The 21,977-nt window shown below is 39.1% G+C and overlaps 1 protein-coding gene and 1 long non-coding RNA gene across 8 annotated transcripts in view; both read right to left on the minus strand.

Annotated features, from left to right (window-relative positions):
* The window catches only part of MLLT3 (MLLT3 super elongation complex subunit), a 117,497-nt gene that overhangs the window by 52,465 nt on the left and 43,055 nt on the right, over positions 1-21,977 (minus strand). For 3 of the 6 annotated variants that reach the window (XR_010352240.1, XM_064403065.1, XM_064403064.1), the window contains exons 3-4: positions 9,257-9,339; positions 4,332-4,475 (exon numbers count right to left, since the gene is read on the minus strand). Coding sequence is in view for 4 of the 6 variants with exons in the window: in XM_064403065.1 (XP_064259135.1) it covers positions 4,332-4,475; positions 9,257-9,339 (227 nt within the window). In the remaining 2 variants the exon portion in view is untranslated. Of the gene's footprint in view, positions 1-4,331; positions 4,476-6,441; positions 6,462-9,256; positions 9,340-15,017; positions 15,038-21,977 lie in introns of those variants that run through there. The other 3 variants (XM_064403067.1, XM_064403068.1, XM_064403066.1) reach the window with 3 other exon arrangements.
* LOC135289472 (uncharacterized) lies at positions 391-4,321 on the minus strand. Of its 2 annotated transcripts, XR_010352243.1 has the most exons (3): positions 1,183-4,321; positions 902-969; positions 391-471 (listed from the first exon to the last, which is right to left on the minus strand). It is a non-coding gene; the product is annotated as an uncharacterized LOC135289472 (long non-coding RNA). The 2 variants fall into 2 exon arrangements; XR_010352242.1 differs by having other exon boundaries at positions 902-4,321.

A 21,977-nucleotide genomic window follows, 5' to 3' on the forward strand; every position in this document is an offset into this window, starting at 1 on the left:
CAATCCAAAAAAGCAATAAAACTGATACTACTGACAATATAAAATACACAAATTGAATCAGACTCTTTGTGTTTTCCGTGGGATTCAGCATTCAAAATCTACTTCAAATTTGAAGGTTTTTCTCAATCACTGTAATTTCCCAGTGTCGGTTTTCTTCTGAAATCCATATGCAGCAATCCCTGCGCCATCTCTTCTTCCTTGGGGTCTCTCAGATTCTAAGGCTGAAACTGATCACAAAAGGTGACTGAAAAATCTAGGAAGGAATGACCGCGTAAAGGTCAACACTTACTGGTGTATACATGATCAAAATTTTAATCCTACTGTACCTGCTCAGGCATAATTCCATGCTGTGCCTACAGGATGAGCTGTGTAGGAGACTGCATGCATACAGTTCTTTCACTTCCAGTAGCTTGATAACTTGCTTGGTAAGACATGGATCAACTAAAAGTAGTCACCTGTATCCAGGGTATCCTTGGGAATTTCAAGCAACAGGTTGCTAATTCATATGGGTATACATGTACACCTGGTAGCTACAGATGATGAGGTACCACACTGAGTAAATGGTACAGAAAATTCTCAGCGGCATCATTTGCACAGCAAACCTTTGTAAAAGGAATGTCATTCAGAACATATATATATATATATATTTACAAAGGTATAGAATCTAAACAATGTATGGTTTCGTTGAATTTGTCCAGTGTAATTTTGAAAACATTTTCTTTCTTTTTTTTAATTAGAAGAATAAGCCAACTGAAAACAGGTGAATGGTGGAGATGGATTTGAGCGTAACTAAATCTTTTCAAGGGGCTGTGGGAAGTTCAGTGTAAAAAATATATTTTTGAAGGTGGAAAACTTTGCTAACTGGACATAGCTTAAGACAGAACCAAAGGTTTCTAATTACCTTCTTGATTAGAGAATCTCTGAAGCCAAATCAAATCCTTCTTCTAAGGCCTGAAAATGTAACTGCCTCTTGGAAAAGAAATCAAGTTGGTGAACTCCCAATAATGAAGACTGACTGCACATTTATGCTTCAATTCTAGTGATATCAAATAAAATGCTAAGATACAAATATTTTACAGAGCTAATCTACATGATTGGTACTACCCTAAATGTCCTGTTTGCCTAACTCAAGTGCCACAGTGGCAAAACTGTACTACAGTTGAGTTCAGAATTTTTAATCACCTGAGGTATCCCAGTGTTACTCTTACTATGTCAGTGAGCTACAGGATAGCCAGTCACACCTTACTGGACATGAAGGATGGAGAAGGGTAACAAAATTCTCTCAGCCTGAAAGACAGAAGGACAGTGGCTGTAGCAAATAACCTTGACTAGTTCACGTTTGGGATGCCACAAGGTATATGTGTAACAGAAATGGGGAGCTAGGATCATCCAAGACATAATTAAAGGAATCTGCAGCAAAAGACAAATACAGAGATAAAACTACACTGAATATGGCAGCACGCAAGTACCAGGTGAGCCTACAGTTCTCCCTCCAGAAGGACATACTACTTGTAATATGCATATGTTTATGGAAATGAGAAATAATCATGTTTTGTAATTCACATCAGTCAGCCCATGTAAAAACGCAGGAAAAGGAAACAGACCTGGATTTCAAGGTGCATAGAAATCAAGTAATTTAGACCATTATTTAAAAGCATGTAAGCAACAGTTCACCATTTTAAAGGATTTTACTCAACGCTCATTCAGTGTTTTACATTAATATGGTATCTCATTCATTTTGAAGGACATGAGCCTAATTGTGTCAGATTCTTTGCCTATCAAAATTCAGCAACTTGTTACTGTTATTTCTTTCTTGAATGTAGCCATAAGCTAGAAGTATTAATTGTCTGGACTTATTTGTATAAGTGCAAAACCCATCACATACTTGATCACCCTTAAATGCTTTTCTCAGCCTAAAGCATGGAAGTTACAAATGAGTTAATGCCCTCTGTACAACAGACTCACTTAGAAGGGAAAGTCAGAAGCTTTTCAGGGTTTCTACAGAATTCAAAAAAGCCTGTTTCCAGTATTTCATAAAGCATAATGGGCTTTTCAACACCAGGAGATGTAAGCCTTTCAGAGAAACTTTTAGGGACTAGAGTCCCTAAAAGAGAGAATGCTATTACGTTATTTCTGCCAAGCTGATCAGATAAACTCTCAGATCAGGAAGTCCACAAAGGGATGCAGTCATGAGAAGGTATTAATTTCTTGAAAAGAAACTGGGGAAATGGAGAAAGAGAAAAAGAAAAAGCCATGCACTCTGAAGCATCCTGAAGACAAAAAAGAAATGAAATCATGCATTTTAAGAATGACCATACTGGTCATTCCCTATATTCAGGGAAAGAATTTGATCAAAACATGACACATTTTGTTGCTCACACTTAGGCAACATTCTTGCTTTTGTTAACTCAAGAAACCTAAAATCAAAAGGCTCAGAAAACTAGCAATGAAAAGGAAGCTTTCTATTTTAACCTTTTTGACCATTACTCCTCAACTCCAAATCCACTGCTGGCTTAAATTTATTACACTTCTGGTTAAAACTTATCAATCTTATCCAATCTGTTGTTAACAAATATTAAAGCAATGGCTCATAAAGTTTTCCAGAATACAATCTCAATGTTTTATTTGCAAACACACTAAAAAGCCTCTTGTACCTTATAAATGCAAACAGAAAACACTGCACATGCTTCTATGTCAATGTAACTACAAATGTAGCAGTTCTGTTCTTCAGGAGGCTAACAGCATCTTTCAGGCTATACATGCTACTTGGTTTTGCTCTGTTTTCAAAGGATCTCTTCAGCAGATTGAAGATTCTCACACTAGCTCTCTCATATCTCCAGCGCAGAACCTACTATTGCCTAAAGGTACCAAAAAAGGCTACCCACTTTTGTTATGGCTGGTTCAAAATAAAATAGGCACTGACATTAACACTTAAAATTTCAGAGCATGAAGTCTTTCTCAAGATCTCTGTCAGTGACTTGGTAAAGGAGGCAAAATACACTCACGCAGTCTGCAAATAACAGTCAACTGGGAAGTGAAGCATCTGACACTTCACAGCAAGCCGGGCTTACAGAAGGGACCCCAGCAGTCTGGAAGAAAAGGCTAACAGCAGCCTCATGAAATAAATGAGGACAAATGCCAAATACCAAGAAGTGCTCCAGCAAGGCAGATCCCTGCAGCCAAGAGGCTAGGGCTGTAAAATGGCCTGGGCAGGCTATGAGCTGAGCCAGGGCCCAGGCAGCAACAATGCCTTTCAGGCTCCCAGTTCTTGCAAGGTGGTCACAGTCCTGGGAGCCAGGGGACGGTCAGAACTACATCCTCTACTTTGTTTTTGTCAGACCCTATCTACATACTGCCTACAGTTTGGATCTCTTAACACAAACACGATCAACAAAATGGTGGGAAGTGAAAGGAGGTAACTGAGACCGTGGGGCTGGAGACTGCAGCAAGAAGCAGCTACAGGCCGAGGGCTGGCTCAGGTGAAAGGAGGGATAGAGTCAGGGGCATCCAAGGAGGGCATGAGCTCCTCCATTCCCTCCCATCAGCAGGGCACTGATCAGAGGGAACAGAGGAGACACAGGCTCTTCACAGTGGTGTGTGGAAGGAGGCAAGAGGCAGCACCCCAGCCTGACACGTGAGAGGTCGGGCCCATGAAGATGGCCCAGCAGTGGAGCCGAGCCCAGAGAGAGTTTCACACCCCAGCAAGGAGGAGTCAAATCCTAGGAGACCTCATGGCTGAGCCCCTGATTGTTCCTGACACAATGAAATACGCTATCATTGTGTGAAATACAGCAGAACAGTTTCACAGACAAAGTGTAAATCTAAAGGTTTGGCCTTTTGGACCCTCTAATCCCTCCATATGGGCAAACTTCCTTTTGGCTTTTTTATGTCACTTGATTCTGGCAACACATAAAGAAGTCAGTACATTTTTCTGATTCAGACTCTGCGATATTACACAGATTTAAGTAGGTTTGTTTTTCGTTAGAGATGTGACTCATTCTTCCTTATAACTACTGAATTAATTTTGCTTAATATAAAACTATAGAACCTCTTTCAATGAAACACATTTTATTTTCTTATTACTTCCATCCAGTATCTTTAAATCCTTATCCTCCAGTATTCCTTAAGTACACTATGATGTATTTAAGGAATGCACACTCATTTGTTTACCCACTGCACTTAAAGATACGAGCTTGTGTATGAAGTTAATCACAAAAACACTTCACTTAATTTCACTGTTAGGTCAATCTTTCTCATTATACTAATCATGCACCAGCAACAAGCAGCAACATCTTTATTGTGATGGCTTTTGACACGGGTGCAGGACTCACCCCTCCTGCCTTTAGCAGCTTTCTTCTGAATTCCTCTGTCGGGTTGTTGAATGTGAGCTTTTCACAGCGCAGGTGATTTACAGGTGGGTGGCCTTCAAGGTGCAGGAATAAGTCATAGTCAAATCGAACTTTCTTAGGTTCTTCCTGAGGGTTAAAAATAACCAGACAGAAACATCTAGCACCAAAACTAACTAAGTTGAAAACAAAGGCTATATAAAGACTGTCAATTAAAATTAATATTAAACCATTCTCTGTGTTCTCAGACACACACAGAATTTACCTAGTGTCAGCTGAGCTACAGTGAATCAGAGAAGCTCCTATCAGCCCATGAAAACACAAGGTAAAATGCATGAATTCCACAAAATCCTGACAAGGCTTACTTGACACTGTTAAGTCATGTTTGGTCCAGGCTACAGATAGGTACATAGGCAAGTATTAGGGTTCAGCTGACACAAGGTAACTCACTCAAAACCACAGTTACATTTCTGAGCCCTAGAGAGTAGTAAGTTCTGAACACAAATTTCTCCACTGCAGTCAAACAATTGATTTCTTCACAAGTTATAGAAAGGGGGAATTGTGAATCTGCTGCAGCCAACTACTTTTGATGTCCCACTTACAGGGTCTGCTCATTTCTTAAAGAAACTTCATTGTCTTGAACAAGTGTGGTCAGATAGATTTCAAGTGTTTGACCAGAACTTTCAAGCAATTAAAATTCTCTACCACAGAAGTAAAAAAATGAAATTGAATGTTCCCTGTACCAATAAAGAAAGAGAAAAAACATAAAAGGCAAATTTATTTCAGGAGAAATTATCAGTGCTCTAGTGCCCTGGGAAAGCCTCAGCTGAAAAAAGAACAGTGGTTACATCAAACAGACTTCACTATCTTCAATCTGGTATTACAACTAAGTCCATTTTGTGTTACACATTTACACAGTCCCTTCTAGAAGATGTATGTGCACTAAGTGCCTTTTTAAGATGCTATTAAGCAGCCCTTCCTGCAAAGGTCCTGATGTGCAATGGAAGTCACCAAATCAAGCCTTAGGAAAGCATAAAAAAAAAGTCAACTTGAAAAAAAGTTTCAATAAGAAGGAACCACGAAGGAAGGGAAGGAAGAGATACAGGAAAACCTTAGCACATATCCAACACTGCATGAAATTAAAATACATGTTCTGTTCAGTGACAGATGCTTTGCTTTAGAAATTCACATTAACCATGCTGAATTTTGAGTCAGGATTTCAAGTATGGGAAGAAAATATAGAAATCTCAGTTATTTTGAAAGTTAACTCAGAGGTTTCAAACACAGCCAAGGGACATCCTAATCTGTCCCATCTCTAGACTTAGAGCAGAAACAATAAAAGGAGACCTGAAGTTGTCTGCTTCTGAAGACAAAAGAAATCGGTCCCCCTAGTTGAGCTATTTTCACAGTTCTGACATAGTTCATAGAAATAAATGACATCATAGAAATAAATGACGTAATTTTCAAAGACAAACATGGATGATACTTGTTGTTGTTAGAAATATTAACACGTTTTCATGCAGAAGAAAAATTGAAGCAATTTATTGCCTGATCTGCTTAGAAAACTGCAATGTTGCTACAGGCAACACAGTACCAGCAGCTTTGCCATAAAAGCCAAGTTGTAATAATTCATAAATGGTTGTCTTCGAACAATTATGTGGAAAGTCAGATGAACATAACCAGTGAATAAAAAGCAGACTTACTACACATTGGTAAGACCATTGGTATCACTGCACTGCCATTATTTCAAAATGGGGGAGATAGAATATGCTGCAGTTTATGAGCCTTATCCTATATGAACTGCATTTTCCAGGGTAGGAGTCTTTGACCTAAAAGCATTTTTAAGGACTTGGTTTCAATGAGTAACAACCATAGCCTTCTATTGCTGAATTTGGGAGCAGGGGTTTGTTCTAATTTCTGTAACACTTTAAAGCTTGGAATATTCTTCTATCATGGCAAAATACCCATTAAATTTTTCACCAATTTCCATTTAGTCCTGGGAACAGGATCCTCTGTGGCCCAAGTAGCTTCCTGTACCACTCCTTTCTCTATCCATGAGGGCATTTCCTGAATCAGAAATTCAGCAGCTGTCTACCTTTAATAAATGATGACGGTATGTCTCTTCCTCCTCCTTCAGTCTATATCCTCTTTTCCTGTATTGGAGTACCTGTGAACTGCCTTAGGGAGGAAAGAACAGCTGAGCCAGGAGAAAGTAGTAATTTGCCAGCTCAATTTTTGTGTCACTCTTCCTTTGTATTGCACCCACCCCAGGGAAGCGCATGCTGCTGCAGCTGTGTGACACACTGACTCACAGTCCAACTGCTGATTGTTGTATTACATTACACTAGCAAGGGGTGAGAGATGTTTGCAAACTTCCTAATTCCACATGTTGCTTGAGGGTAAGGCAAGTTGTAATCACTACTGCCCTCTTGATCTCAGTCTAAGCCACAACTTCTGCTGAGGAACACCAGAGACTTGCAGTCTCCACAGTCAGAAAAAGCAGCCAAAGTCTAGTGGAAAACAAAAAGAGAAATACTGGGCAGGAAGTTTTCTGTAGAGATCCTCAATGATTGACTCACTGTCTTCTACTTTGTCTGTGGGATGAACATTCAATAGATGAGTTGAAGAAACTGGGCTGCTTTTCATTAGATTTTCTGAATGAATCAAAACAGTTTACCTAATAGAAAAAGAGCTAAAAAGCATACCAAAATGTCTGATCAACTCACTGAGCCAGTTCTGTTTCATTTCCAACAGCAAACATGATAAATCAAGACCTGCCCTTCACAGATTGATACAGGGAACATGTCTGAATTACCTATTCAAAACCTACAACTTCCAAAGTGCCTGAACAGAATTAGCCACACCTCACAGCTTAACAAGGCTTTCTGTAAAAGATGAAAAAAATACTGGAATACATACTCAAAGGCACACATAGCTAAACTAACCCCAAAAGAAATTTTAAGTGATCAGGGTTCCAGAAAAAGTATTTTACAATGCATTTCTATTTTCTTTCTCTCTTAGTCTTTTACAAAGCATTCAACACAGTAAAGATACTGTTTTGACTTGATTAAAATAAGAATTTCAAACTGGATCTTGATAATATAAAATCAACACATGAGTATCTTTGAATTATGTTAAGTACCATAACAGCTCCAAGGTACATGACATATAAAGAGAACCTGAATACTTTTGGATATTAAGGTAGTGTGCATTCAACTTTGCAAGATTTTGCTCTTTAATTTCACACAAATCCAGTTCTTTTTATCTGTACTAGTTATTAGTAATGCAGATCCTGTTATGTACAGTTAAGGAAAATTCTGTATTTGCTATTTGAGAGACTCACAATAAGTGCAGCAATTACGTAGAATGTGAGGTATCACAATAGCATAGGTTTTGCAGAATGGCACTGGATTTGGCTTGTGCCTGGTAACATTGAATATAATGAGTACTCACATACAGTCTAAAATAAGGTTTTTTAAAAGACAAAGATGCAAAATTTAAAAAAGACTGTTTTGAAAGATCAAAACCTGAACCAATTATAAAGATTTGTAGTACTAAATAGAACAATGTAATATTAAAATAGAACAATGAGTTCATTGTGTAATCAACAGAATCAAGACTGGTGTCCTTTCCTCAATTTTAAGTGGCTCTTTAAGCATTCAAGTCTGTCCATATTTTAGCAGGGCTAGTAATTCTTCTCAATTACTGCCTTCTCTTTTTCAACAAGGCAATTTTAATTTCACAGAGTTATCTACTAAATAATAGTAGTAGTCCACCAGGAGTACTGGTCCACCAGTAGTCTATATTGAATGTAATATTGCTTAACTTCTCCATCAGTGCCTTGGTGAAGGGGCAGGTGCCTCCTCAGCGAGTTCACTGGTGACACAGAGCTGGCAGCAGCGGCCGATACCCCAGAGGGCCGTGCTGCCCTTCAGAGGGTGGAGAGAGGGACACACAAGAACTGTCTGAAATCCAACAAAGGCAAATGCAGCCTCCTGCACCTGGGGAGGAAGAACCCCAGGTAGCAGCACAGGCTGGGGCTGACCTGCTGGAAAGCAGCTCTGAGGAGAAGGACCTGGGGTTCCTGGTGGACAGCAAGCTCTCCATGAGCCAGCAGTGTGTCCTGGTGGCCAAGAAGGCCAATGGTGTCCTGGGGTGCATTGGGAAGAGCAGTGCCAGCAGGTGGGGGGAGGTGATCCTGCTCCTCTACTCAGCCCTGGTGAGGCACATCTGGAGTGTTCTGTCCAGTTCTGGGCTCCTCAGGACAAGGGAGACACAGAGCTGCTGGAGAAGGTCCAGGACAGGGCGACAAAAATGATGAGGGAACCTCTTTTATGAGGAAAGGTTGAGAGAATTGAGTCTGCTCAGCCTTGAGAAGAGATGACTCTGAGGGACCTTACTGTTAACAAGTATCCAAAGGGCGGGTGTCAGATGATGGATCCAAGCAAATTACTCTGCTTGGTGGTGCCAAGCAATAGCACAAGAGTCAACAGGCACAAACTGATGCACAGGAAATTTGACCTGAACATGAGGAAGATCAAACAGTGATCAAGCACTGGAACAGATTGCCCAGAGAGGTTGTAGAATCTCCCTCATTAGGGAAATTCAAGAATTGTTTGGACACAATCCTGTGCCATTTGCTCTGGGATGATCCTGCTTCAGCAGGGAGGTTGAACCAGATGACCCCTTCTGGTCGCTTCCAACCTGACCCATTCTGTGATTCTGTGAAATACAATTACACATTTCTACATGTTACTGTAATACTGGGTTGAGGAACAGCATTGATAACAATAGTTTTAAATACATTCTTAACCAAGTTTACAAACTTAGTAAAACTTAAAGTTCAAAACTTAAGAAACCCCTCACTTCAACATGATTTCTTTTCTTATGAAAAACATGAGATTCCATACCTTGTTTTTGAAGTAAACCTCAATTGGTAAAATGAAACCAGCATATCCAGATTCTTCAACTTTGTAGGGTGGGTCCTTGCACACTGAAACAGAGAAAAAAAAACAGTATTTAACAAAAAAAATTCTGAAATTCATAAGCCAACCACATGAGTAAATCTGTAACAATAGTTCTATGTGGTGCTGTTAAAAAACTGCACACATGCAGCAGGATCTATCTGTGCACAACTCAACCTGAATTTTGCAGGCAAATTTTTCTTGCCTGCATAAAACCTTCACTTCACAGATAGGAAATCTCAAATTTGAAAACTTTATTATTGGGAAAGGGGGGGACATAGCACTTCATCATATAGTGAAGAACATGAGGAAGGTTAACCATGGTATTATGTTTAAATAACATTCAGATTCTCCTTAAAGGATTTAGATTTCTATAACAATACTATGCATATTATTAGCCATAATATAATATTTTTCTTCAAATTCTCGGTTTAATGCAAAGACTTTTACCTACTTTGAGTCCACACAGTACTGAATAGCAGATCTCTGAAGAAGATCTGAATAAAGTGGTGCCAGCTGTCAACTCGAGTCAGTGACAAAAAGTAGGTTGTTACAGAACTTGGAACAGAAGCCATCTCTGCCTTCTCCTGTTTGATTACATGGCAATCTCATTACAGAACTCAAGTCTATTTAACACATTAGCACAAAGGGACGCTAAGCTTGAGAAACCATGCATCTAACTGCAGCATCAACTCAGATGCTTCCAAACACTGCATGTATGACACGCTATGTATGAAAAATCATGTCTATGGCACTACCATCTCACTGAAGGTTTCTCCACTGTAGACTGGTAGAATGACACAGTTAATAACACAAAAGGTTGACTTCCTCAGAAACATCTCCTCTAGCTCTGTGAACCTAGCTGACTGGAAAAAACATTCAAACTATCAGATGAATCACAATTTGCTCAGATGTGTACTCCTTTCAGAATTGCCTGGTAGTTTACAAAAAGAATGTATTGCAATTAACTGTACAAGGCCTGATTATCAAAATTATTCTTTTTAACAAAGCACTGCAGATAGGCACTTAAAATCCTTTATCATCCTGAAAACATGACAAGGCCCATCAGACACACCCAGGAACATAAACACTCTTATGTTCCCCATAGTATAATCAGTACTGCAGCTGTCTGAGGACATGCAAGCTTGGTTAATCCCCAAGTAAAAAAACACAATGGAATTTTCTACTACTATCTTGGTATTCTCCTTGTTTGCTAGCACCAAACCCCTCAAGGGTTAGGGAGATCACAAGTCCTTGCCCACCTACTGCAGTTGGCTATCACTACCTCATTCACTACATGAAGTTAAAAAAAGGGAAAAGGAGGGAAAAAGAGCAAGAACAATCTCTTCTACATATGATTCTGCAACACAGTTCTCTTGAAGCTACAGAAGTTAATTTGTTTCTCCTGGCAGGAAGAAAGCCAAAACAAAAGCAAACCAGAGGACCTATAGTTCGTAAAGTAGGATTTGCAAGATTTGGGGAAAAAAAAAAGCATTACAATGATTGGTCAAATCTAAGAGATTGGTTCAGACCAAGGTCTTCATTTGGAAACTGGAAGAACCTTCCAGAAGTAGTATTTCACTTTATATTGGCACATCTTCTCCTAAGATGAGTTGCCAGCATTTTAAAAATGTAAATATAATAGCCCTAGTTAAGCACAGAGGTTACAGTAATATGTATTGGCAATTTTTCAGACAATGATAAAGGTGCATTCCTGCTCCTCTGACTTCAGGAGACAACTTGAGAAAGCCTTCACAATATTTTTTGAATGGTCACACACAGAAGACTGAAATCCACTTTCACAAAAATGGAGCAAGATTATACAAATCAGATAGATATGCAGAGGCTTTAGAAACAGTGATTTCAGACTACATATATGTGATGTTACAAACATCATATCAACTTCTTCCTGAGCACTTAACTGGTGCAGAAAATCTCATTAGCATAAATATTTTTCATTGCCTCCCTCATTAAGCTCTTCTTGCAGACTTACACAGCTGTTTGCCATGCTGAATAGTACCTTATCAAAGTCTCATCGTTCTTCAAAGAGCCTGTAACAGCTCCCAGTTTTGATAAAGCCCGGATAATGGGCTCCAGAACAAAAAGCCGGGAAACTACTTTGGGTGTCTTCCCAAAATGAAAAATGGGCTTTTAACACAAAGAAAATTCTAGTCTTTTGAATGAAACCTTCCTGAAGAGAAACAGAAGTGACTGAGCAAAGCTCAGTGCTATTGTGTATGTGCAGACTGCAGCTATTACATTTTTCTTGCATTTTTTGTGGAAGCCACCACTGACAGAACATACTGACAAAAATGGCATTTCTGTGCACTCTGAAACAGCACTCCCTCAGCTAAGCTCTTTTTGTCTTATTGAACTGTCAGAAGGAGTAACCAGGGCTGCAGTGACATGTGGTTTAGCCAAGCCAACAGGAAATCATCCTAGCAAGGTATGCTGAGCACAGAAAAGACAAGTGGCAAGAGTTAAATAAACCACAGAAAAGGAAGTAAGAAAGCAAACAAACCAAAACCACTCAGGAAAGGAGAATAGGGAAAAAAATCCCAAACTCGTAGTGAAAAAGGTAAAGAGAAACAAATGCAAATTGCAAATGTAGACCAACAAACTCAATCAACAACAGAAACTAGGAAGGAGTGATTTTGAAAAAGGAAGCATCTAGAGACCCTAACAGATTTCCCAAAGCTTGCTAGAGAAAAAGTGACTATGCTAGACTAGGTACATAAGCAGGAAACACTACCTTAATACAAAAAATCTTCCTCCTGATCCAGAGGGACAGAGGCATTTCACTTCTGCTCCTTTCCTTTAAAGTGGCACCTAAAAATCCATTTCAAGTGCCAGATCAAGTGTCTTGAACACCACTTACCACTAGGACTTCGTTATTAGGGTCAGATTTTTTTCTTCTAAGGAAAAAGCTTGTATGAACACAATTTTCTCCCTCTCTGCTGTATCTTTTGTCTGCGTGGTTCAAACTCAAGGTCCAAACTCTACAACAGTTAAAACCCTGAAGGTTCTCACAGACTCAGTTAAAATTGGTGCCTGATAAGGCAGTTCCAGGGAACATCACTGAGATGCAGGAAGAAGCAGGCAACAGCATACAGAATAACAGAACAATTATAACAGTGTTTTCTGTCAAAAGAGTTATACATCCAGGAGAAGAAAAAAACATAAGCAAAATGACACATATTTCTTTACATGCACTGGGCACAGAATAAAATGTGGGGGGTTTGTTGCCTGTATAAGGCAAAACAAAGAGCTTAGCTCAGTTGATCAGAGCACGGTGGGAATAACACCAACATTGTACATTCAATCCCTGTACAGGCCACTTAAATGTTGGACTCAATGATCCTTGTGGGTTCCTTCCAACTTAGAATATTCTGTGAGTTTTGACCTGTTATTGTATGTTTGTCAGAATAATCTCTTCTCCCATAAACAATAATTTTAGTGCTAACACATTTGCTAAACAGATAGATCAGCTAAAACTATTTTAGGCAACTTTGAAATACAAATAGGAGCTCATGCAACGTAATTATAATGCTGAAGTCGGTCCCTTATGTTCACCATGTTTCATTGCACTGTGGGGTGAACATCACAGTAACAGGCAGTAACACTTGGTATGCTTAAGGCCACAGAATGGAAATTAGATCAAACAAGTCTTTAACTATAGCTAAAGCTATTGTGAAATGCTGCACGGGAGCTTGAACACAGGTGAAACTAAATGACTAGTCAAGTCATAAAAACACAGAAGGAATAGGGGAAGGTGTAAAAGCTAGGTCCACAATGCCACATTTTACTAACAGTGACTACACTGAATCCTTTTGGACACAATAATAACAAAATTCTAGTTAAAGCTATCTTTCTTAAAAGCTTTAACATGAGATTCACGTGCCAGTTTAACACTGTTGAACATATCATTATTAATTTTTTTCTTTATTAAAAATATAGTCAGAACGAACAAGTAAAGGCAGAAGTTCCCTTCAAGCAGATTTCAACACAACATCAGGATGATGCAGAATAAAGTCTGCAAGAATTAACACACATTTTATGCATCCTGCAGGATACTCGAGGTGGTTTCCTGTAAGAAGTGATGCCTTCTTAAAGACAACTGGTTTAACAAGAAGGATTTTTGTACTAGTATTTTATAGATATTTGCCCATTATTTGCTCATACTGGTCATGCTCTAATCCACTATTTCATCTATTCATCACCACCTTCCTTAAAAAAAGTCTCAAAACCAAGGGGTCACATTCATTTTCAGAGGAAGGCAGATTGTGGTACCAAATTCCTCCTGTGCTGTAACTCAACTTTAAATATTCGGCTGTGATTTTATAAAAGCTCTTTGACTCTGTTATTCTGCAGCTCACCTTGCCAACTGGAAAGGTCCAGTATGTGGATTCTTAAAATAAAAAATACCAAAACAGCCTGGAAGAGAATGGCTCTGTTATCTTCTAACTTCAGGCACATCTCAGCCATTATTATAAAAATTCTAGGTACGTTCAAACAGAAACTGGCAAAAATTACTAAGGTGAGTGTGACTAGGAATAGGAATAAGAAGGGTCCATTTACTTTATGTACCTTTTGCTGACATGTACTTCATGAGAAAGATAAAACCTCAAGAGCAAGCACAGAAGGTACTAAAAGTTCTAAGACTGGGGTCTCAGCACTGCATTTACAGATATATTACATCGCCTCCCTCACATAGGGAGAGACCAGATCCCCACCACTTCTACCAACTGGATAAGATAGCAAGATACAGCTTAAAGCCCCTTAAATAAAGTGAACCCTAACTAAATTTTGGAGTGACATTTTCTGTACATACTGTCTACTCCCTGACCATTAAATAGCTTATACATCAACTGAGAGCAATCTAATACACAAGGAAGGAGGGCAGGGAAGTCTCCAAATCTCTGGCTGAGTTTGGACTCAGTCACACCTAGTGTCCATCAGGAATTTAGAAAGCAAGGGGCTTGACTGTGAACCTCGTGACTCAGCAGGAGGGTCGCACTTACCATTTTACATGCTTACTCCTTTCCATCTCTGGTCTCTGTGTCATTCATTCTAAGCTGATTCTAATCTGATTTTGCTTTGTGTATTTCATCCACGTAAAAAGTAATAGAGTGAGCCTTGCCATTGAACTTTGCTAATCACAAATTTATATTAAACCTGCTTTCACTAATACCTTTGCAAAAGCAGGTTTAATATATATATTTTTTTAAGCAAGTGAAAGGATTTTTTAAGCAACTGAAATGCCTCATTTGCAAGTCACTGTTACGAGTGCTGGAGCTGTACTTTCCTGAGGATGGTTGAAAGCTTGCCTGCCCATGAAGGAAGTAGTGAATAAATTCCTTGTTTTGTTTCGCTTGTATGCACTGCTTTTGCTTTACCAATTAAACTGTCTTAATCTCAACCTACAAGTTTCTCACTTTTATCCTTTCAATTGTCTCACTCATCCCACTGCTGGGAAACAAATTGGCTGTTGTATGGTGCTTAGATGTCAGCTGGGAATAAACCACAACATTACCCCTCCAGGACTCCCAGCAGAAGGACAATTTTCCTGATATAGAAAGCTCCTCAGACAGCTGCAAAGTTTTGAAGTTCATTACGCATCAGATGGTGCAGAAGCCCCTCCTCTTGACTAAAGGACACAAAGTTGTTAGCTGTATTCTGCACTGCACACACTAGCAAAAGTCCTTACTGAAACATTCAGAAGTTACTGGAAATGTAAATCTAGCATCAGACGTAGTTTATGTCTGCCATCCCTTCTGTCTGCTCCTTCATGTTTCCTCTGAAAAAGACAGGAATGCAAAAGAGATGGGAAAATAATAAAAACAAGTACTTTTAAACTGAGTTATTCCTACATTTCCTGCTTTATGTCTAGATTTTTTTTTAAGACAACTGTACTTTTTCAATACAGTTCTTACAATTTTTCAAAAATGACTGTTAAAAATTTACATATGTCCAAGTGTCAGTAGAGTATGGCACTTCCAGAAGGAACCAGGTCTAGAAGCCTTTCTTAGATGAGCATGACACTAAAGCAAAAGCAAAACCCTTGAGCAACTGAACTGCATCTAATGCTGCCTGGATAACAACATAATAAAACAAAGAATTATCTTTCATGGAAAACACATCAGGTATAACAATAAAAACTCAGACAATAAATGTCAATTTGCCCTATAGATATCATTAGTATTTTAAGAGTGATAAAAATTTCCAGTAATTGTGCACTAGTACCTTCTATACATATTTGTATAGAATATACAGCCCTTGAGATTTTCTATTTTATTCAGAAAAACAGGTCCCAGGTTGTTTGCAAAAACTATTGCAGGATTTGAAGTAATTTCTTTTTCGGTTATTAATTATGTAACTTTTCTTCCCATTAAAGACTTTGCACTGACAATATTTTTTCTTAACCACCAGAGAGATACTTAACACAATAAATCATATTCTCTGTTTTAACTTCATTATGCTATGCAAGGATCTGACTGGGAATAAGCATTTCAGAGCCAACAAAGTTAATCAGCATACCAGTGGTGCCATAACTGTGTCAAAATTTTGGGGCTAACAAAGTTTTACAAGCAAGCCAAAACTAATTTATTTTTTTCCATCACACCTCCATCCTTCATGGTTATTTTAGTTGACTCATTCCAGAATGAGTACGGCTGGAAGGGACCACAAGTGAACGTCTGGTCCAACCTCCCTGCTCAAGCTAGGAGCATCCTAGAACATGGCACAGGATTGTGTCCAGTTCTTCAGTATCTCCAGTGAGAGAGATGCCACAATCTCTCTGGACCCTCTCCAGCAGCTCTGTGTCTCTCTGGTCCTGAGGAGCCCAGAACTGGACACAGCACTCCAGATGTGCCTCACCAGGGCTGAGTAGAGGAGCAGGATCACCTCCCCCCACCTGCTGGCACTGCTCTTCCCAATGCACCCCAGGACACCATTGGCCTTCTTGGCCACCAGGATACACTGCTGGCTCATGGAGAGCTTGCTGTCCACCAGGAACCCCAGGTCCTTCTCCTCAGAGCTGCTTTCCAGCAGGTCAGCCCCAGCCTGTGCTGCTACCTGGGGTTCTTCCTCCCCAGGTGCAGAAGCTTGCAATTTCTTTTGCTGAATTTCAGAACTCTTTATTCTTCAGATGTAATTTACTGAAAAAAAAATTGCTTGTATCATCTACCTGATTACCTTCTTGAACTGTTCAGAGTAGGTATACATAAGATCATGAATACTAATCTACCTCCCATAATTATTCTAGGAATTGGAGAGTAGGACTAAGAACAGGAAACAAAAAAGTAACCCTTTCAAATACATTCATACCATTAACTAACAAATGGAAAAATACAAAAGAAGTATGTTACCTTGAGCAAAACACAGATGTATTAATATGATGTGAGGTTAAATTATCAAAGGGTATTGCTAAAGGTAAAATAATTATTTACAGTAAACAGTGTGTTTACATTAATCTGCCTGGTTTTTCAGCCTGCCACCTAGCATTACTTGTGTAACAGACCAATACAAAGCTCTGCAATCAAAAATACCCTGAAAGGGAGAAACTTGTAGCTTATGTGCAAACATGTTTGCAATTAACATGATGTAAGTGTATGCTTCAGGCATTAACTGAGTTTAAGAGTTGTGTTTGCATACAGGTGATACAAATGTTGTACACACTGGCATGCACATAATTTATCACAATAATTATACTATTAAGCTGATAGGAATTTTGAGGGAAGAAAACAACCATGTGAAGATAAGGAAGTGGCATATGAAACTATAAATTTCTACAACCAGAAATAGTTAAAATTGCAATGCTGGTTCTGACCACTGTAGCACGCCTACAGCTTTATTCTTCTCCTCAAGAGGCAGAATAGAACTATTTCATTTGGAAGGGACTTAAAATAATCATCTAGTCCAACTGCCTGAACACTTCAGGATATAGTTCAAGTATGTTGTTAAGGACATTGTCCAAATGCCTCTTAAACACTGACAGCTTGGGGCATTGACCACCTTTCCAGTAGGCCTGCTCCAGCATATTAGACTGCCCTGCTATTAAAAAAAATGCTTCCGAATGTCCAGTCTTAACCTGCCCTGGCACAGCTTTGAACCATTCACACAAATCCCACCACTGGGTCCCAGGCAGAAGAGATCAGCACCTCCCTCTCCACATCCCCTCCTCAGGCAGCCGTTCAGGGCAGTAAGGTCACCCCTCAGCCTCCTCTCCTCCAAGCTAGACAAACCCAGAGTCCTCAGCTGCTCCTCATAGGACATTCCTTCCAGCCCTTTCACCAGCTATTTTCCCCCTCCTCTGGACACGGTCAGGGACCTGCCCACCCTTCTCAGAGTGTGGGGCCCAGCGCTGCACACAGACCCAGGGTGAGGCCGCAGCAGGGCTGAATGCAGCAGGATGATCCCAATCACAGCTGGTGATGCTGTGGCTGATGCACCCCGGGATGGGTTTGCCCTCCTGGCTGCCCGGGCACACACTGCTGGCTGGGAGCTAACCAAAGCTTCCAGTTCATCCTGTTTGTTTCTCACACTGCATGAGTTGGTATATAAGCATTTCAGACACACTGAAAGATATATATTTATATCTATATATTTACACACACACACATTGAAAGGTACAAAATATTAATTCACAAAAAGCTCTTCACTGATACATTTCTTCACAAGCTCTGAGTGCTACATTCTACACAGCTGACAAACTCCCCTTGGCACATAAAATAGAAATGGAAGGAAAAGAAATAGAGACTGGACCATAAAGGTAGAAAATCTTCAAAGTGGCACATGGTCTAACCCAGAATAACTGGTTTTGCTGTAGGACAATTCCAGCATGAAGTGAAAAACTAGCTTTTTTTAATCTTTACCTTATAAATGGCTATATTAATAAAATTGCATTTGCACTAATAATCTAATGGAAATCTGTAAAACAATAAAGTTACCAAAAAGACTTTTAAGAGATCATAGCTACAGTTTTGCCTAACTGAGCTAAGTGCTTTCTTATGCATTCATCATGCCATTCATCACGCAGTGCTTCAAATCTGCTCTTTTGAAAATATCAGAAAAAAAAGTGGACAAAATTGCATTTACAAATTAGTATTTTTTCTTTTTAAAAAAACGCCACATTAATTGGAAAGCTATTGATGGAAACGTTAGTAAGGTTTTACTCATTTATATGCTACAGAATAAAAAATTTCTTCTGTAATCCCTAGCTCTACTTGTTTCTGAGAGAAGCAACACAGTGTTGTTTCCAGTTTTCCAGTCCATGACATCTTCCCAATTTCACTGCTGAGTTGCAAGCATTCAGTAATAAGGAAATAGTTTTGATTATAATTCTTAAGGAACACTTTTGGGGGTCTTAACTATTTTAGTTACACAGATCTTGGGGGGGGAGCTTCCTAATGGCATTTACACAGGCAAACTGCTAACCTTAATTTTTTTGACCAAATACCCCAATCTTTGTTCAGAGACTCCAAAAGTCTAGCTAAGTTTTGAGTTTATGAAGAATACTTCAATGGAAACACTAAACTTTTCACTCTACACAACATATTTATCTTGCTTTGGTATGCGTCTGGCACATATTTTCTCCATGTATTGTATTGATTAAATAACAACTTGAAAAACAGAGTAGAAATAATTCAGTGTAAACATCTTGAACAAAAATTAGAGTGCATACCACCAGTCAGACATACAGGAAACAAGTAAGCTTAAACCACCATAGTTTAATGAAACTACGGTGGTCATGACTCAAAAAAGACTGCAGAGGAAGAGAAATCTACACTTTTCTTCATTTTTGATACGAGGAATGTAATTATTCATCTTGGGTGAAGAAAAGCAATTCAAACCGGCAAAACTATGCAGATATAACAACTTCAGCCTAGAATATATCTTCTATTTAACATTCATTTATTATTCTTTCAGGAATTAGAGTAGATATTGTCTAGATGACATTAAATAAGTTTATGGAAACAGCGATAGAATAAATACTCTTAGTTACATTTCTTTTGTCATTTCCATTGTCACCTAAAATAGTGGTTCTTTTTTGTTGTTTTTTTTTCACTAGAAATTGCCCTAGGAAACTGTGTGAATACATACATTTTAGATTTTGTTCCCAGTCTGATCTTCATAGGTTTGAGAAAAGAACACCCCTAAGTGTGCATGCAATGTGTTGTTCAGTCAAGAAACTAAAAGAAAAGCTGTGTGTCTTTGTTTCCCTAACCAGAGCAAAACTCTAAGCAGGCTTCCCCACACAGAAGCCTAAGTCCTTCCACCAGCCAGGTGTTTTAAAAATATCCAGATATACCAAAGACAGGTGATAGTTTTTAAATTCATGAAGATCCTAGTAATTTAATTTCAGAAAGGTAAGCACAAAACCCAACAGACATCAGCCACAAGTTTGACAGTCACATTTTTGGAGCATCTGTCTTTGAATTTCTTTAAAATTGCCTTTCAAATTAGAACTCCAAACCTAGACAACATAACAGAAAAATTGCCTCGTAAAACATCATCCTTCCCCCTTCTTTTTCTTTGTGTGACATGATATTCTGCTGCCATTTACCATGGTTTCCCCTGCAGGAAGGTAACACAGGAGCCTTTGGACACTTCTAGAGATTTCAAAGGGAATGCAGACAGAAAACACCTAAACTCAAGGACAGCAACCCATAAGTGCAGTTAATTAAGGGCAAAGAAAGTACAGTTTGTGGCTAAAAAGCACACGTGCTTATTTTCAAAGCAAGTGGAAGTAGAAGATTTAATAGACAGCAGCAGCAAAGTCTCACTTGGTGCAGAAGCTGGACAAGCTCTGGGTTTGGGTGTACAGACACTGGAAAGGGTTCCTCCTTGCAGGTGCACCCATCCATTTAAGGGAGCACGCTGTGTCTTCTATCAACGTACATACACCCCAATACTTGTCCTCCAAAGCAGACCTCATAGGAAGTGAGACTGAACCCCAGCCATCACACACCTCCCCTGCAGCAGCAGCAATCAGCAGCCCCCATTCGGCCTGAAAACAACATTCAGGACCACCTCCCTGCTCCACACCACACAGACGTACTCGTGTTCCCTATTTGCTTCCCCACCACCAGTCATAGTAAGGGCTATTTCTGAATAACTTGTTATCTGAGAAATTGAGCACAACAACAAAAAACACCTTTTCCTTAAGTAAGATTACAGTGTCAGAAAAATGCCCACCCACAGCCCCATGCTGAGTGAGCACTGAAGACCATTCCCACAAGCAGAATCCAACATACCACAAAGAAAACAGCGATAAAATTGAGACTGAAGACTCTCTGGTGCACTTCAGTACAAAAACCTGAAGTGAACCTAGTAGGAGCCCCACATCTAAAAGGTGTGGAGAACTTTGAGGTGGAGCAGAGTGAGAGGGCTTTTGTTCTAGCACACAACTTCCACATCCATCTTCAGGAACTGACTATTGTCAGCAGCAGAACTTCAGCCATATGCTTCAGAAACTAAAAGTGTTTCCATGGCTGTTTGCCATGCCATTTTAGACAGACTGAGATTACAGGAAATGCTAAAGGAGATGGAATAAATCAGTCACACAGTAGTCACCTAGAAATGCCTAAAAAGGCTTGCTGAAGGTCTTGAGATGAGACATGCAGCTCTCTGCTATTTAATAATTATATGCTTTTAAGAGTCCTCTAAGCCAAACCTTACTAATATAAGTAAAAGTAGGACTAAGCTAAGAGAAGCAATCAAAGGACAAGTATTGAAAACATACATAGTAAATTAATTATTTTTAGAATATTTTAGGTACACAAAAGACAGCATGACAAAAAACAATTAAGCTGTGTAATGATCCACATAGTAGTAGCAATGGAACATTCTTCATTATCCTCAATTGTTTACACTTCTTTGAGGACAGCACAAAGGATCAAACCACCATCTGCTTGAGTGTAGATTTTGGGGAAAGGACAAATCAACAGCATCTTTTCCTTGCACTTTGCTTTAGTTAAGAGCAAAAGTAAAGACAGACAGACAGAAATTAACATTGAGCCATTCTGAATTTTTCCTTCACAAGCAATCACAAACAGACTTTCTTAAGCTTTCCCACAGACAGAGCAAACTGAAGTATTTAAGACACCAAGAACAAGAGCAAGCAATAGTAGGGATGGCCACTTTACAAGTAGTGGTACACAATTGAAGAGAACTGCTCAGTAATAAAAAAACCCACAGTAAAGTTAGTTTTAAACAAGGCTAAAAGTTGAATGCATGGTCAAAACAATATAACCAGCTCCTACTTGAAGACTTCAGAACCAATCAAAATATCAGGGTGGACTGGAGAAGTAGCACATAGACATAATGTACTGCAGGAAAAAAATCTTTACAAAACAGAGTGAATACAAAAAACTCACACCAGCCATCTTAATTTTATTTATTGAACAGGCAGATTGTTTTGACTTCCATCATTCTTAATGAGGTATTTTTCTATATGAGTGTTTTTTAAAATATTTATTAATGACTGAATGTAACACAGATATCCTACCGAGGAAAAACCCTTGATAAAAGAGAATTCTTTATGTTCCAGCTGAGAATAATGAAGACAACCAGTTGATTTAATGTAACTTCTTACATTTCACAAGATAGTAACAAATAGTAATCAATGTAGAGAGAAACACACAATAAGAATTTTTAAAAGACCTGC

The sequence above is a fragment of the Passer domesticus genome, chromosome Z (assembly GCF_036417665.1).
Source record: "Passer domesticus isolate bPasDom1 chromosome Z, bPasDom1.hap1, whole genome shotgun sequence".
NCBI classification, from domain to species: domain Eukaryota; kingdom Metazoa; phylum Chordata; class Aves; order Passeriformes; family Passeridae; genus Passer; species Passer domesticus.